This window comes from Lepisosteus platostomus, chromosome 6, assembly GCF_059453375.1.
Source record: "Lepisosteus platostomus isolate fLepPlt1 chromosome 6, fLepPlt1.hap1, whole genome shotgun sequence".
Taxonomy (NCBI): domain Eukaryota; kingdom Metazoa; phylum Chordata; class Actinopteri; order Semionotiformes; family Lepisosteidae; genus Lepisosteus; species Lepisosteus platostomus.
Genome location: NC_142616.1, coordinates 62,818,148 through 62,834,982, shown reverse-complemented (window position 1 = coordinate 62,834,982; position 16,835 = coordinate 62,818,148). Strand labels below are relative to the sequence as shown.

Sequence of the window (16,835 nt, the reverse complement as noted above, 5' to 3'; positions counted from 1 at the left end):
TATTTCCATGCTTTCTTCCTTATAGTTTTGGCTTTGATGGATATTTTAAGCACGTTTTATGACAAAACTGTTGCTAGTAACTGGGAGTATCAACAGAAGTAAACAGTTCAAATTTATTGAGTTACAGAATTGTTCAGAATTGACGTCCTCCCTGCCTTGTCAGCATTTCTCTGCTTTTTTATGTATAGTACGCAAACAGTTTTTTTGACTGACATCCAGGCTTCATTAAAATACCACCCAGTTTGTGTTTATGAACTAAACAACTCTTTTGTTTTTTTCCAAGCTAAGTACTGAATCTAAGTGTGCCTAACCTTTTGGAAAAATTAGTTCAAGGAATACATTTATTCATGAAGTCTGTGTTTTTAGTTTAGATAATGCCTAGTTTTACCAGATAGCTTTCACGTGTATTAGGTTAAAACTGAGAGCTATATTGGTTATTGAAAGAAATGTTGCATTGTGAGATTTAAGTAATGTGTATAATTTTTAGCTTTCCATTTTCTTTGCCTGTAATGCACCTGCTTTTCTCCACAATCGAAAAACAGTCATTAACAGACTGTTGACATATTGAGGGCAGGACTTTTGTAAATTCATTCTCAGGCTACTTAATCATTGTCATCGGTAGGCATTCCTAGACACTTTTTATATCTTCCAGACACATCTAAGACCACAAGTGTGGATTCTAGTGTTCACTGTACAGCTGTTAATATCACATCTTACAGTACTGTCATAGAAAGGAGCAGTAAAGTACTGATCATACGCTTATTGTGCTTGTCTTTGAAAGCAGTTAAATGCATTGATGGGCATCTGTTTCTGTATGAGGCCTTGTAGCCAAAGAGTGTAGTTCTCTATTATAATCATCATCATCTTCTGCTTAACACTGTAAAACTTGAGTTGTTAGGATTACTCATTAAAAGCCACGATGAGATGAATAGGTAACTAATAAAAGAACAAGCATAGTGCAACTCATAGCATTCACCCAAACTTGTACAATTTCCATGGGTCTTATATTCTGAAGGAGAAATTTGCTAGGATAACTGAACAAGGTAATCATGTAGACATATTTTTGACCTTATGACGTCTAAACTATCCTGACAGATGTTTCATTTTCTCACAGCTGTATTCCAGAGGTATTCAGACGGATCAGGAAGGGTCCAAAATATTTTCTTCATTGCAAATTGATCACCAGAAGACCTAAACACATGTGGTTTACATCTGATTACTCTGTGACAGGGAAAAACCCATGACAGAATTTCGAAAGATTTGCAAGCAGGAACTGTTATTCTGCTTTCATCTTTTGATTAAAGGTTTGAGTGTTCTTCATTGTGCTGAAAATGGGCTGAGATAGTGTGGTTTCTGCAAAGGCAATTATTGTCAATTAATAGAATCAGGCTTTATGTATAAAAATATAAGATGTGCCTTAACAAGCAGCAGTCTTTTGAAATACAAAGGCAGCAGGGAACAATTTCTCTTTCTGCTGCACGTCTTATTCATGCACAGGAAATAACATGAGGGCTTTCATAAACAATTATCAGGAAGAGAGACGTAGTCTTCAATTCAGAAATGTGTATAGAGGAATAAATGTCAGTGTTATGGTTAAAGACCTACATTATATATGGTACATTATCCTGTCATTTCTTTTCATAGCTCTTATACAGAGTTGTTCTGCTAGACCATGTATTTTTTCTTTTGTCTGCTTAGGATGATTCTGCAAATGAAGTTTCTGAAAAAACTGTCAAAGCAAACAAAAGGAAATATTTTGACAATGCATATGCCTGAACACGTACTGTAGCACCAAGTACAATATATATATGTTCAGACATTGTGCAACAATAATTATCTTCCCCTGTATACTTCCTGAAAACAAGTCTTTTCAGAAAATGTTTTGACTGGTGTTTGCCACTCTGTTGTATTTTACATGTCAAATAACAGTGTTATTTAGCAGTGAATAGCAGTGAATGCACAAGCAAAATAAAAGAGTTAAGCAAAGAACCTTTAATAAGGTTTTCAACCAGTGAAGGAATGAAGTTATAAAAAATATAGGATATAAATTTCTCCTTTTATGGCATTTAAGCTCCGTAAATGTGGCCTCAGTTGGACTGATGAAACTTAATTAATTGAAAAGGCATGTTGCCTGAAGGAAGCAAAACGCAGCAGGATTACTTATAAAATGCTGTTAATGACATTATTTTGGAATACACCCAACAGTTGTGTCTTTGTAGGAGATAGTATTTCCATAAGAATTTGCTGATTTCAGCATCTGATAATGCAAACGGTAAATCTGGAACTACCATAACATAACATGAAACTCAAACTTCTGATATTACTAATAATAATATTTGACACTAAGGTCGTAAGTTCAAATCTCATTAGATATATTTTTAATGTGTAAAAACATTTGCTGGATTCAGCAAAATACTAATAATAATCAGTTGATTCTTCAAAATCGTTTCATACATATTGTTATATGAAAACAACTTTGATATATTGCAATAGGAAACTTAAAATTTCAGAGTTAATGGCTTTACATCCCTTTACATTAAATTTCAGTCTCTTTAAGAAATGAGGTCTTTGATAAAGTAAGGCAATGTGAGTGCCAGATTTCTAGACAGACTTTGTGCACAGGCTGTATGTCTGAACTTGTTCCTCTTTCGTGTTCCAGTCATGATCTTTAACTCCTCACTGTTCATGTTTCGCCCCCATGATTGTAAAATTGTCAAATTTGGACATAACGTAGTGTGCCTCACGGAAATGCTTTAAACAATGAGGACTAAGTATGTGATTTTCTAAAAACATTATTCAACCTGTTTCTGAGAGTAATGTAAAGAGAAGTCACCTCTTTTCTTTATATTGGAGTGTTTATATACAGTACGAAAGCAGCAGTTTGAGTTTTTAAATGTTGAGTATCTACTCTGATAACACGCAGGAATGAGAAGAAAATGATTTTTTGTTACACAGTAGTGAAAATGAGAGAAAGAAACAATTTCAGTGGGATTTGTTTGGATTATCTCTGCTGCACGGTGTGGATTGTTGTGAATATGTCGTTTTAAAATGCCAGTATATTGCAACATTGGATTAGGTGCATCTGATGAATAATTTACTGATTTTGAGCAAATATATTGTTGACTGCTGCTGAATATTAAAACGAGAATTCTGTTGTCCAGTCATGCAGGGGGTTAATTACAAGTCACGAAGAATGCCATTAGCGCAAAATAAATATTTTTCTTTTAATGACCTGTCTCATCTTCAAATATTTTATTTAGACAGCAGCATGTCTGGACTTAAAGAGTGGTGCAGTGTTGACCTTTGCATTGATCAATTTCAGTATCCTCTTTAAGCTCACAATTGGCTCTTAGATGCCATCATGTCACCTTATTAAAAGTTATTTCTGCACCTGATTCCTGGCCATTCTTTGAATGAAGACTCTGGAACCCAGCCCCAGATAATCTGGAATGGTTCCCCAGAAACAGGTTATTCAAAAGACATTGTCATCCAAACAAAACACGAAAGAAACAAGCACATGCTGGTTTAAGCTATGACTGAGAATGTTTACAAAGACAATAAAACGGTTCATCTTTTGAGAAAAGGTGTCTTGACACTGTTGCCTAAGAGGAGATTTTAGAAATAATACCCTCAGTAGTTTTAAGCAAAACAGCTCAATGTAATCAAAGCAAGTAATTAAAATCAGCATTATGGAATTCCAGACTGGTGATTATAATGAATAGGTGTAACAAAATCATTGTTCGCTTCCTATACAGTGTGCAATGACTTGCTTTAGGCACAATACAGACTTTGATCACTTATCTAGTAAAGGGATTTGACTTTGACTCACATGACTCATTAACCTGGAATTCACAGCTGCTTGTTGCTTTAGACCTAAATATAAGAAATGCTGGCATGCACAATATTAGTCATTAAAATTTTTGAAAAACTAGTTAATTGTATTGGTAGAGCAAAGAGGTAAGCAGTTTGTCGATCTAGATATCTTTGTGTATTGTCTATGACAATGGCCAATAGTTAAAGGCTTAATTGCTCTTGCTTAAATAGACAAGCAAATTACTATAGAATTGATTTCTGTGATGGATGTAGCCTTTAATCAGGTGTATGATGAGCTGGTGTGTTGTTAAACCTTTTTTAAATTAAGTCTGCTTTGGAAGCTGCACAGCTGGCCTGAGTTCTTTAAGATAGCTTTTTTTATGGGAAATCCTTGCATCTGTTGCTGCAATGGATTAAAAAATAATGATCTATAAAAATAATGATAACTTAATGTGTGACAATGTTAAAAGTGGAGGTGATCTTTGTTGACTTCAGCAGCTGTTCTCCGTGTTGAAATGTGCAGCTTTAAGGTGAGCTTTGAACAATGCCATGAAACTGTAGGCAGGAGAGGTCTTGGCAACCTTTTCGTTATTCGTTATAAGAACTGCACGCATAAAAAGTCCCTCTTGTCAAATGAAGATATTGTCAAGTGGTCTGTCTGGTCTTCAGCTGCTTCACTGCTTCAGGGTCTGTGGATTTAGAATGAAGTCACAGTCAAAGGGATAGCTAGCCCAGGCATATAAAAACTATGGAGTTTCTCTTGTAAAAATATGACTTTTTAAAATTAAGACTCTTTTGATCTGTTTTTTTTCTTTTATATATATTTGTAAAATGTGAGGCTTATACAGAAAGAGAAAATTTAGAATTCTTGCCAATCAGAATGTATTTATTTCCCAGCACACTCTTATTTTGAATTCATAACGGTGATTTCAAATGTGAAGACTGATTGGTGTTCTGTTGTTTTACTGAGTGTAACAGATTTGAAAAGACAAAATATTTAGTGTATTTTTCTTTCACTGATAGGTTCACTGATGCTTTGTGGCATGCGATGTGCGTGCTTCCAAAGAAGTTATTGTTTATACTCAAAAGAGAGGCAACTGTCTAGATTTCATTAACATAAGATTGCTGTTGCCCTGTTTTTAGAAAATTGAAATTGAAATTGTACTGTACTGTATATAGAATACCATGCTGATTATGCTATATACATTATGCATGTACCATGCATGATCACGGAGGTTATATGTTCAGATCTTTCCTTGGTATGTTTCCGGCCATATATTTGACCTCTTTTGTTTACAGTATTTGGTGTCAGCAAGTAAGTTCTAATATATCAATAGTTCCAACACAAACATGGTATGTATGGATATATAGAAAAAATGAGAAGTTATTCAAACTTTATTGAATATTCAGTTCAATTTAATTCAATTCAAAGTACTTTATTCATCTTCGGGGGGGAATTATCTGTACATGAATATAGTATCTACTGAACTATTAATTGTAAATAAAAAGTCAGGAAGATCCTTGATTCGGGAAATTTTCCTGCAAGCAAAACATCAGATCACAGTATTTATATATATCTTACAGGTTTCAAGCACTCACCCTGGCTAAAATAACATGAGCAGTTCATTCTGTTTTCTTTCCATATCCTTCTTGGTTGGTTATGGAACATTGAGGTGAGTCACACCTTGAAAATGAATGTTGATTGATAAAGAATACTATTATTCAAAACTGTAGGGAGTCTTGCATACCTGTAACCTGTTAAAATATATGTCAAAGTTTTTTTTTTGTCAAACCAGTTTAAATCCATAAAGGGTAAGGAATACCTATTCACCAGCAAGTAAAATTATACCATTTGATCTCATTTTGCTCTCATTTTGCTTGAAAGATTACCACTGCCCTTGGCTATGATTGGCTATGATTTTTCTGGCCACATTCAAAAGGCACTAATAAAATGTTGGATGTCCATCAATAAGATAATCTGTGTTAAACCAATTTGTGGTTTGAAAAAAGAATATTTCACACTGAAAGAAAAAAAATGGGCAGCTGAGGCCTTTGACAATGCCCCAACATTGTAAACTCTCACAGAAGACAAAAAGCAGCAGTTAGAACAAAATGATAAATAGTTCTTTAACTCAAACTACATAGTCTGCTACCTTGATAACCACTTTAAAGGAAAGCTGTGTCATGCAGAGACCTATTGTTCATGGCCTAGACATTTGAAGTATAGTGGTAAATAATGGTCAGGTACAGTATCTGGCATTTACTGCAGACACACAGATTATAGTTTAATCTAAAAAATGCCAAACCTTATTTTTGTCCTAAATTACTTTGGATATACCTTAGTAAGGCTTCACTGTATATTTATATATTAATTTAACACAAATGTCACTATTCGGTGACATTTCATGCTTTATTTTCTGTGTACTTTAACAGCTATATGGTGTCTGTTAACTGAGAAAAACTACTCTGTGCTCGAAAAAATTAAGTGCTGTAACTTGGCCTGTTGCTTTCTGGTGGACCTTAGATATGCAAGATATCTTTTAATCAGTGAGACTGTTGTCTCACAGGTTACCAACTACAAGATGTGGTAAACATTTTAAACATTTATTGAAATCTGTGAGATGTTATGCAACAAATTATGTATTGTGCACATAAATAATAAGGAATTTGTATCAGAAGTCTCAGAATATAAAGCATAGTTAACACTACACAGATGTTTCCTAAAGATTAATGAGCGTACAGTAAACAAACTAAATTGGTTATGCCTTTTTTAAATTAATAGTTTATTGCAGCATTGTTGTTTTTTTCACCAATTTCACAATTAGCTTATGTCAGTTATGAGCGTTATTAAGTGTCAGATAGAATTTAGAAGCGAGCCAGTGAAGATGAAAACCATGTTACAGCAAAGACTGCTGTGCAGATCAAGAGGAAAATAGTTTGACCACAACAAAAATGTGGTATAATGGGATTAAATATAGCCTTCAAATCATAAATACATGGCTTTGAAAGCATAAATTGCTAGAAAAATAAACCAAAACAAGATAGTTTTAAGTTTTGTATCTTAGGGAGTGGCGTGCATTTTTTAATCCTGTACTTTTAAGTCCTAGTATAATGTTTGTTTGAAAGAGGCCCTTGCACTGAATGAAGCTATCACAATACAACATGTAAATTTAATACATTTCAGGCTTTCTTTCAAACTAAATCAGAAACATCTAAGATCAATGTAAAATTGAAGTCTTTTTTCATCATTCCATGAAGAGCCAAACACCATTTCTGTATCCTATCCTTTAGTTTCAGTGTAGTGTTTTTTTTTTAAATGAATTACCTGATCCACTCTAATAATCTGCATGGTTTAGTCAAGGTAACGGATAGGATTACGTTGCAGTTAAAATCTATGATATCATTGTCTTGTATGTTGTACAAATATGTGAAAGATCTGATTTTATTTATTATGTCTGTTTGGATTTGAGGGATTCTTGTGTATGTACGGTTTTCTCCTCATCTTTTGCCCAGGCCTAAATATGTGCTCATAAAAAAATGTTTCCAGACATCAAGATATTATGACACCTCAGAGTATTATTTCAACAGTTCACATATTTATGAGCCTGTAACTCTGCAGTAACATGACAGGAGTATCCATTACGTCAAAGTACCCAATCAGCTTTAATCCTTCATTAATGAGAATATCAAAACTGAGGCAATGTTACTTCTGACTTGTTTAATGAAAAGTCACTGAGCACAAGCAAAAACTGCCACCAAGTCAATTCTTAATGGCATCTGAGATTTAGAGCTCGGTTCACTTCCTTTGTTAAGTTACGAGTAACGAGTAACAGGTCACTGTCAAAGCATTGAATGAAAACTGTACCTTCTTTTATTGCTTTCAAAATTGCATGAAAGACAAAGAAATTGTAAATTCCCCTATTATTAGTTTTGTATGTATGGGAAAAATCTATTCTCTTGCCAAGCATTTTGAATGAAGACACATGTTTATAAAATAAAGGAACAGGAAACATATTTGATTGTATATAGCAGCTTTAAATTAGTAGGCCCAGTGCATTATTATTCATTTTGCTTATACATCTAAAGCCATCTTGGATGAAGTATTCTATGAATAATGAATGCACTGGTAGGCAAATATAATGTGTACTCCCATTGTAATATAAATAGTACATTTCCAAAATAAGGTATGTTACAAATTACAAGCCTTTCTTGATTATAGTGTTAGTTTCAGTATTATATTATTAGAACATGATACGTGCGTACCATTCACAGCAGCAGCTGTGATGTGATTTATTTCACCAGTCATTTTTGTTTGTTTGAAGCTGTGATTTCTTGAACATCACATGGTTCCAGTTTAAGTCTTGGGACAAAACATTTCTCCCTCCCCCAGAAAAAAAGTCAGAGCGAAGTCATTTTGACTTTTTAACATAAATTGTACTTGGCCAAAGGTTGTTTTTTTTTTAAAGCTGAACAATTAAAAACAAGCCTTTTTGTCTTGATTACCTAAGTAAATTATTTTCCACAGGTCACTCTTACATTGAGGAGTCGAGCATCTGTTGAGTTTGTAATATTTTTAGGGAAATTATTTAGTTTATATTACAGAACCTTTTCTAGTGGTGGTGATATATGTTTTGGCAGTAGTAACAGAAGAGGAAGTACTGTCCTATAAATCTCTAATGGATACCCTTTAGTCAGTAGTAAAGTGATATTTTACGTGCAGTGGTAACATGTCCTATTACTGCAGTTCTGCCTTATCTTCGCATTGGGAGGTAACAATAACACACATGCAGAATAAGGTCCTTCAGTACGTTCATGTATAATACATTTACATATGCATGCACAGTTGCCACAGTCAAATGAATTGGAGAATCATCCATTAAATGGAATTCAGTGGTGGGGAAGATTGTAATTCTGCAGGATTGTCCCCTTGCGCATCCACAAGCACCTCAAGGTTATTAGTGTCGCTTTTTGTAAAACGAAGTGAGCTGATTGCCGAGCCTCACTGTCACCAGTCAAATTCCTGCATCTGAGAGCTTCCTTCGCATCCACATGGCTGCTACCACAAGGAAGAAGGAAACTCTGGAATCAGCTATTTTTCAAGGCTGACGTCCAAGCCTCTTTGAAGAAACAGCTGGACGAGACTGTTGGATCAATTAACTACTAGCAAGCAGAGTTCAGAGTTCGGTTTATTTGTCATACGCACAAGAGCAATATAATGCTTATTTGCATGTACTGTACGCTCCAATACAAAGGCATTAAGGAAACAACAACTTAAACACACAATAATGGCAACAAGGTTAAATACAACCCATCTTAGATAAAACTCAGCACAAGCAGTGTGCAAAAAAAAATCCATCAGTGTGAATCAGTGGTGTTTCTTATTGCACACTGATTGTGAGCCCTGTGACCTCTCGTTTGCAATCTTTTTATATCTTGGAGGCAACAGACAGCCAAGTGCTCCCATACCCAGCGAGGGCCTTGCTGCAGTGGATCGAGGAGCTCTCTCAGATTCTCATTTCGCTGGCTCGGTGACGGAATTAAGGCTCAAGTGGCAGTGCAAGAATGTCTCAGCAACCAACCAGCATCGTCTTATTACCAGGGCATCCAAAGCCTTGTCAGTCCGTGACACAACTGTGTGAACGCGCAGGGAGCCAGAGCTGAAAAGTAAAACATTCATCCCACAATTGTGTGGCATGTCTGGTAGATAAATCACATTACATACCCACTTACCCTCCTATATTTACACGATAGGTATATTTATACATGATTTATGGCTTAAGTGTATATTATTCCATTGTTTTGATCCAAAACCTAGTGGTTTCCCCTCTTTTCGTGCTCATGCTTTATCACAGTGCACTGAATGGAATACCATCTTCATGAGAGTAGTTTTCCATTTTGGATGTTTACTTTTTTTGCTGGGCTCACTTTGTAGCTTGAAAATCAGATTCCGATCCAGGACTCAACGTGATACTTCTTGTTTATTTTAATATGCTTTTACCAAAAAAGCAAATCACTCCAGATGTCAGGGTTTTAAAGACATTTTCGCCTGAGAATGTTTTTTTTTTGTTTCCTCATTGAAATTAATGAAGCATTGTAATGCTTTTTCAAAACGGAAAAGTTTGACAATAAAAGTTCATAGCTGTAATTTCTTCTCCCTTAGAAACTTTTTTTTGCAAAATATCAGGAAAAGCTGTTAGCTTTTTAGTACATCAGAGTAAATATAAGTATTAGTGCTTCACAGGTTGTTTTATTTTACTGGTGGCACATTTACCTCTATCAGATTTACCACGTTTACTGAAAGAACAGTTTTGTTCAGTATTTTAAAGGATTTTAGGGAGACAGAAAGCTGCCATCTAAGATTTGACTTGGACAGCTGAGACTAGGTGATGTTTCATTTCCACACAGAATCACCATTCCAAAGGCTGGGACAAAGCAGAAATTAAGGCACACACGTATTCAGGGAAAGGAAGATGATTGTTCATTGAAAACTACAGTCATTAGGCACAAGTTTTTAAAGTATTAGGTGGATGTAACTTCAGCATTACATTATGGGGTTCTGCGTTTGCTTATCCTTCAAAGGGAAATTAGCACATACAAGCTTTAACAATGCAAAATAACAAAATATCACATCGTGCAAGGTTTAAGTTATTTCTGTCTTTGAGAGGTGTTGAAAAGACATTTGGTTCTGTGTAGTTTTATTTTTAGTGTATAATCTGTGGATTTACAGACTAATTCTGAAGCAGACTTAACGCTTCCATTATGAAGTGAGCGTCGGGGTCAGGTACATTCTGGCAGTGGAATCTCATTTAGGAAATAGGCTTGCGAGCCACAGCCTGCTTCTGCCAAGAAATACATTGACTATGGAAAAATGTGCTAAATTTATTTCTACTGGATAATGTGAGATCTGGTTTTCTTCTATGCTGCTTAGGCAAAAACTAGAAAAATAGTATTGTTAACTTGCAATGGTATAAGCATTGAAAAACTCATTTTAAACAACTCCGCTTTAACTTAAAATGGTACAACAGCTCGTGGCAATAGTCTGAATGGCGGGGTAAATTAAGAGCAGAGTCATCTGTATGTGTGTCCCATGATGTGATGGAAATAAAAAATGCCTTTAGTGACTTAATCTGAACATCCATTATACGAAGACAATACAGCCTTCAGCTTTGCATATGATGTACAGGGAACTTTAATTAAAAAACCTGCATTAATGTGTAAAGGTCAGTAGGAAAGTACAAAGAAGTTTCCAGCTTTGGTACTGACTCCCTGTGCATGACTCCTGGTGCTCTACTTCTTTAAATGAGAAGTAAAAAAAAACTATTTTGTAAACAACCACACAGCACATTTTCCTGATGCATAGGTCACCTTGATTATTTGCTAAGGATAAAGCCACATGCGAGTATTGCTGAATACTTTCTTAGAACATGCTTCATCTTCCATGAATAGATTGTAGTTTTCTGGAATAATAATGCTTGAAAAGAAAAGCTGTGGCCAGGTTTAGAGATGAACTGTGCGATTTGTAAAACCAAATGTTAGTAGTTTTCCGTTCAGCATCAATTCTGTCATTCCTGTACATCTGGTCTTGAAGACTTCCTTCAGATATTGTGTAAAGAAATGCTTTCAAGCTGCACCTGAATATCCTGTGTTTGGTAGGTTCAGGCAGGGCTGTGCAATTAGAAGCGAAGGCCGACTGTGGCTGCCAGGGGCTGCAGCTGTAGAGGAGGGCTGGCACACCTGTGGCTTATTGTCCTTGGCTGGCAAACCAGTAAGAACAATGAGACGCAGGTGTCTGCTCTCCTCCGCAGCTGCAAGCTTGGGGCTGCAGCACTGTTACATGACAGGCGTACAGACATGGGCTTCGAAACACTGCACTAAAGTGAAATCACTTTGAATCCTGCTGTGGTATTTGGATTCCTTAACTTGCCACCATCTCCTGCTATGATAGCTGAACACCTTACCTTTGTTGCCCATGTACTCTCCTGTAACAATTCCTGAATACACAGTGGCTGAAAGATTCAGCTGCTAGCATAGCGTCACACACCCTGGCGCTGTTTTTGATCCTTCTTCAATACTAGGAATCTCTGACTATAATTTTGGTCTGGTAGCAGGTGTTCTAATGAACTCTGCCACGACCTAGACCTGAAGGGCTGTATTTTTCTGAATGGTTAAATCAAAGGGCTGATGTTCTTTATTCTGGAGAAGTTTTCAAGCCTGTGTGAGTGAGGATTTTCGTTTGATTCTGAGGAAAGTAAAACCTAGTCATAGATTTTTCAGCAGGAAGATTCCTTATCACATCTGGAACTAAGAAAGCTTGTGTTGCTCTTCTGTATCGTAAAGGAAACAAAGTGAGCATGAACAGAGAAAGGCCTTAAAGGTCAGTGGTTTCATGAAATAAAAGGTCCATCAATCTGTCAGGGGTTCTTGAGGGATTTCCTCCACTTGGGAACACTAACACAAACCTCCTGTAAAGACCTAGAGTGCTGTCTTTTACAGTTCTCCCAAGTATCCTCTCTCCTCAGGATAAAAACTGTAACAGAAAAAGCCTTCAGACATGGGGATTCTTATTGAATGATTCACTCGGGAAAGGTGATCACTCCTGTGATCCAGACAATGAGTTACATCACTAGCAGACTATAACTCCGATTCCCCAAGGAATGGCTCGGGATTTGCTGGAGAACGGGATTGCAACTGTCTGAAGTGCTTTTGAATTCCTGGTTGTACAGCAGCCCTCTGCCAGTTTCTGCAGTCTTGCGATGTCCTTATTTTCCCCCATGTGAATACAGCGGTCGTCACTGCGAGTCAAGACAGACAGACCCTGGTTGTGATTCCAGGCTGGGTTGCTGTGCAAAAAAAACCAAACTGATGAGAAAAAAGAAAACTGAAGTTGTGTTCAGTGGTATCAGGTGTGCTCTGTAATTGCAGCTGATTAAAAGCATCACTTTGTTGTCAGGCTTTGGGTTGAAAGAAGCACTACGCAGGCCTCAGTGCCTATTAACTGCATTTCCAGACACTGTTAACGTTCCAGTCACAGGCACCCACTGTTAGGTGAGCAGTGCTAGGTATCAGTTCTATTTGACTGGGTTATTTATGAGACTTTAAAAGAAAATGAACTTGGTAGACTCCAGAAACCACAAATAAAATGGAGATCAAAAACCTTTGAGGGGAAAAAATGTTCTGGGCAACCAACTTCCATTTTACACAGCAAACCACATTGGATGTGTTTCTGTAAAGTAAGCAGAATTGGTAGCAGCCTTTTTTTTTAGTTTAGTGAACAAAAAATGTAAACGATGTTGTCCATTGTTAGATGTAATTGATCAAGGTGTTAAACGAGGGGTGGGAAGGAACTTGGTAAAAGTGGTATTTGGTATTTCCACTCCCCAGTCCATTTCTGAAAAAAAAATCCACTTCTGTCAAACCCTGTTAAATACAGATATTATATGTTCATGTATTTTTCCATTCATACCAATAACCCCTTTTTGTGCTTATAGACTGATTGTCAAAATACAAAAAGCTTTCTCCCAGTAAGGCTGAAATTTTACACAGAAGATGTCTGAAAGTCTTAGTAGTCAGGTTAAGATTGCTGATAGGCAACAGCCCTTGCAGCTGGTACTGGAACTGATATAATCAATCCTTACGTCAGTGTAGCTCAATTTTGAAATGGCACAGAAAAATCCCAGCGATACAAATTACCAGACAGCAAGCTGAAGGCGAGATGGATGATTTCTTTGCAATTTCTGTAGGCAGTTCTGGTTCTCAGCATTTGTAAAATCGAAAAATAATCCAGCCTCATGTCTTTTCCGTCTCTCATTGCTCCTGTTAATTTTATGGTTTATGTTAACGAGCACGGTTAGTAGATTTAGTGTACAACAAAAGCTCTTAAGTGTTATTCATTTGCAATGATGAATGAATTGTTCTCTCCAGCACTGATAGAATTTACATGGGAGCTCATGGCTGATGGATTATTTTAATTAATTTTATATTGCCTAGTTACTGGTTTCAGTGCTTTCTGGAGCATTCCAGCTAATCCACCAACAATCTTCCCACAAGTTTTATTTACGATTCTTGGCCAGGAAGTCAGAATGGAAGTTTTAAACTTCTGGGAGACATTTGGCAGTCTGTGTCTCCCCACACTACATGTTCCTGGGGTGACCATCATGGCGCCAGTATTCTTGATTTGCCCACAGACCCTAACACATTGCAAAGAAATAATCAGCAGAAAAGAAAGAAAATTATAAATCTCTGATAAACCAACAAATGGATAAAAGGAGATGAAGGAAGCCCTGATGAGCGAATGCTTTTTAAAAAGTGACAAACTTGTTGGATGCTGTTAAACATCATTTTTGGCTTTTATGTGTAACATCTTTTTTTATCCTTCTGATTTTGATTTTGACACACTGTGGTTTTACATCCTTTTCAAGCTTGCTTGCTGACTAGGCAGTTTGGAGAGAGGATTATAAGGATTTGTAGGACACTGAGATCCGTTTCTCCAATTCATTAAGGAGTGTAACGTTTATACATGTACATAAAATGACATCACTGAGCATTTGAATCACACCTTACTATACTTTTGTGTGTGATTTTAAGTACTGCACATAGTGTTGGTGTGTGTCTCCATGCAAGCCTCACCCTGACATAGAAACCTTCCCCGGACCCCTCCTGGTGGGGTGGCACAGTGGCCAGCATGGCTGCCTTGCAGCACTGGGGCCCTGGGTTCAGTTCCAGACCTGCTATCTGTGTGGAGTTTGTATGTTCTCCCTGTGTTCATATGGGTTTCCTCCCACGCTCCAAAGACACACCGGAAGGTTAACTGGTTTCTAGGAATACTGGCCCTGGTGTGAGTGTGTACCTGTCTGTGTTTGTGTCTGTCCTGCGGTGGACTGGCGTCCCATCCAGGGTGTACCCTGCCTTGCGCCCACTGCCTGTTAGTATAGTCTTTGTCTCTCCCACAGTCCTGCATTGAAAGAAGCAATCAGAAAATGGATGGATACATTCCTCCTGGCAAGCTGCATTCACTAAATCTTTACAGAATTTCTGATTTAACTATTTTGTGAAGATTTGTTAAGATTTCAGGCTTCCTCTGATGAATCACTTTTTTATCCCAAAGCTAACCGCTTATGTCCAATTTGCACCATAACCCCTTGTCCTCGGACCAAGTAATTAGTCTGTATTATCATTGTTAAATGGTAAGTCTTATGATGTGCACAGCATGTTTTTGTAAACTGTTCTTGAGCTCTTCCTATGAGCAGTTCTAAAATAATGGTTCGCTATTCTGCAGAAACTGTTCCCATTCATTTGTTTTCTAAACTTGGAAGGGTAAGGAATAGTCGCTCTTAAACTGGAATTCAGTGTAAAAACATTTAAATATATAAACATTTCCCTTTCCAAGTGCGAAAGCAGAATTTAATCTAACAAAAATGTGGTCAAACTCTGGTGCTTGACTTGTGTTAACCTTATAATCAGTAGAACAGACACAATTATAAACATGAAGGCTGTGTTTGTGTAGCTTTCTACTGATACAGGAATCATTTTCTACAGGGGACTTGGTTATTCTCTTATAAAACTAGGAGAACGTTTATGCAGAGGTATTCAAGGCAAGCTTGCTCATGCGAATGACATTTAACTACAGAATTTACAGAGAAGCCTGTTAGTTGTTCTAGGACTTCCTCTTTTAATGTTGGCATTATTTTCTTTCGCCATTATGTGAACTAGAAGTTATGTTATCCTTCTGCAGAAGTGACACAAAAATCTCTAATCAATAATCCCTGCTAATTAGCAATGGTATGATTTATAATTTTACTAATACAGTGATGTGGTTAACAGGTATATTGCCATTTATAGATGTAAAAAATGCATCTTAAGTCTCATTCCTTTAATAAAATCGGATAGAGTAACCTTTCTTGCGCACCATTTCAGCAGTTTAAATCACTCTCTCGCATTCTGGCCCTCGACACCCCTGCCAGAGCACAGTCACACGGTCAAGACCAGCCTAGACTCCTTTACCATGGAAGTGGTCTTACACTGCACGTACACTGGGAGGATGCTTTCAAACAAAGACAACCTTTGACTCCTTCCTGAAACAGAAAACAGTTGGACCTTTCTTCCTTCAAAACAAACTTGTAAATTCATTTTCTTGTTTTCAAATGACAGGATAAATACCCCAGTATGGTCAGTCTTCCTGAAGGCTGCAGATCCAAGCTAATGGCGATTGAGAATCCAAAACTACCAGGGTAAGAATGGCCATTCTCTCTGAAACTCTGCCAAAGGCAGGTGCGATGCCAGTTTTTCTGTTATTTTCAGTCAGCTTTTTTCCCCTGTTACAGTGTTATTCTAAATGTGTGATGGCGATGGCCATTTTTCTAGTTTATCAAGATAATTTTTGAATAACAGATCCTGGCTATACTAGCACAAAACATGTACTGAACTTCATCTGTTTATAACATTTCTCAAGTCTAAGTAGGTTTAATGTACGGCATTAAAACCTTGAGCTAAATTACCATAGGCATGCCATACAAGGATCTATCCTACAGTTAATATGGATTAACCTTGGTGAATTGAATCATGTTCTTATCGATTACTTTTAGTTTCATAAATGAAATGCCTAAATTGGTCCAAGTACTTTCTATGTGTAGATAGCTTAAAATACATTTTGACAGCCCTGAATATCAGTGGAAAGGTTTATTTCCTCAACTAACCTGTTGAGGACTCTTATTTAACAGATGCAGGTTAAATATTGTTTGGACTGTTGAAGTGAACGAAGAAGGAGTTGTTACTCCCAAGATAAATCTTTTGACCAAAATGCCAGAACAAGGTAAGGTAAATTCTTTTACATGATTGAAATGGCATTTCATCTTTATCCATAAATCAGTTTATGGGTTTCTAACTTCACATTATGTACTTAGTATTACAAATGATGTGCAATTCTTAACTTTACCAATAACTTTTTAATTAAAAAGTGGTGAATGCTTATCTTAAATATAGTTAGAAAAATTTCATTTCTGACAGGTTAAAACAGCAATGAGTGT

The 16,835-nt window shown here is 36.6% G+C and overlaps 1 protein-coding gene across 2 annotated transcripts in view; it reads left to right on the top strand.

Annotated features, from left to right (window-relative positions):
* Window positions 1-16,835, top strand: part of cenpp (centromere protein P) — a 106,639-nt gene that overhangs the window by 88,339 nt on the left and 1,465 nt on the right. For both annotated transcript variants that reach the window (XM_088636802.1, XM_088636803.1), the window contains exons 7-8: window positions 15,961-16,040; window positions 16,530-16,621. In XM_088636802.1, coding sequence (XP_088492928.1) covers window positions 15,961-16,040; window positions 16,530-16,621 — 172 coding nt within the window. The remainder of the gene's footprint in view (window positions 1-15,960; window positions 16,041-16,529; window positions 16,622-16,835) is intronic.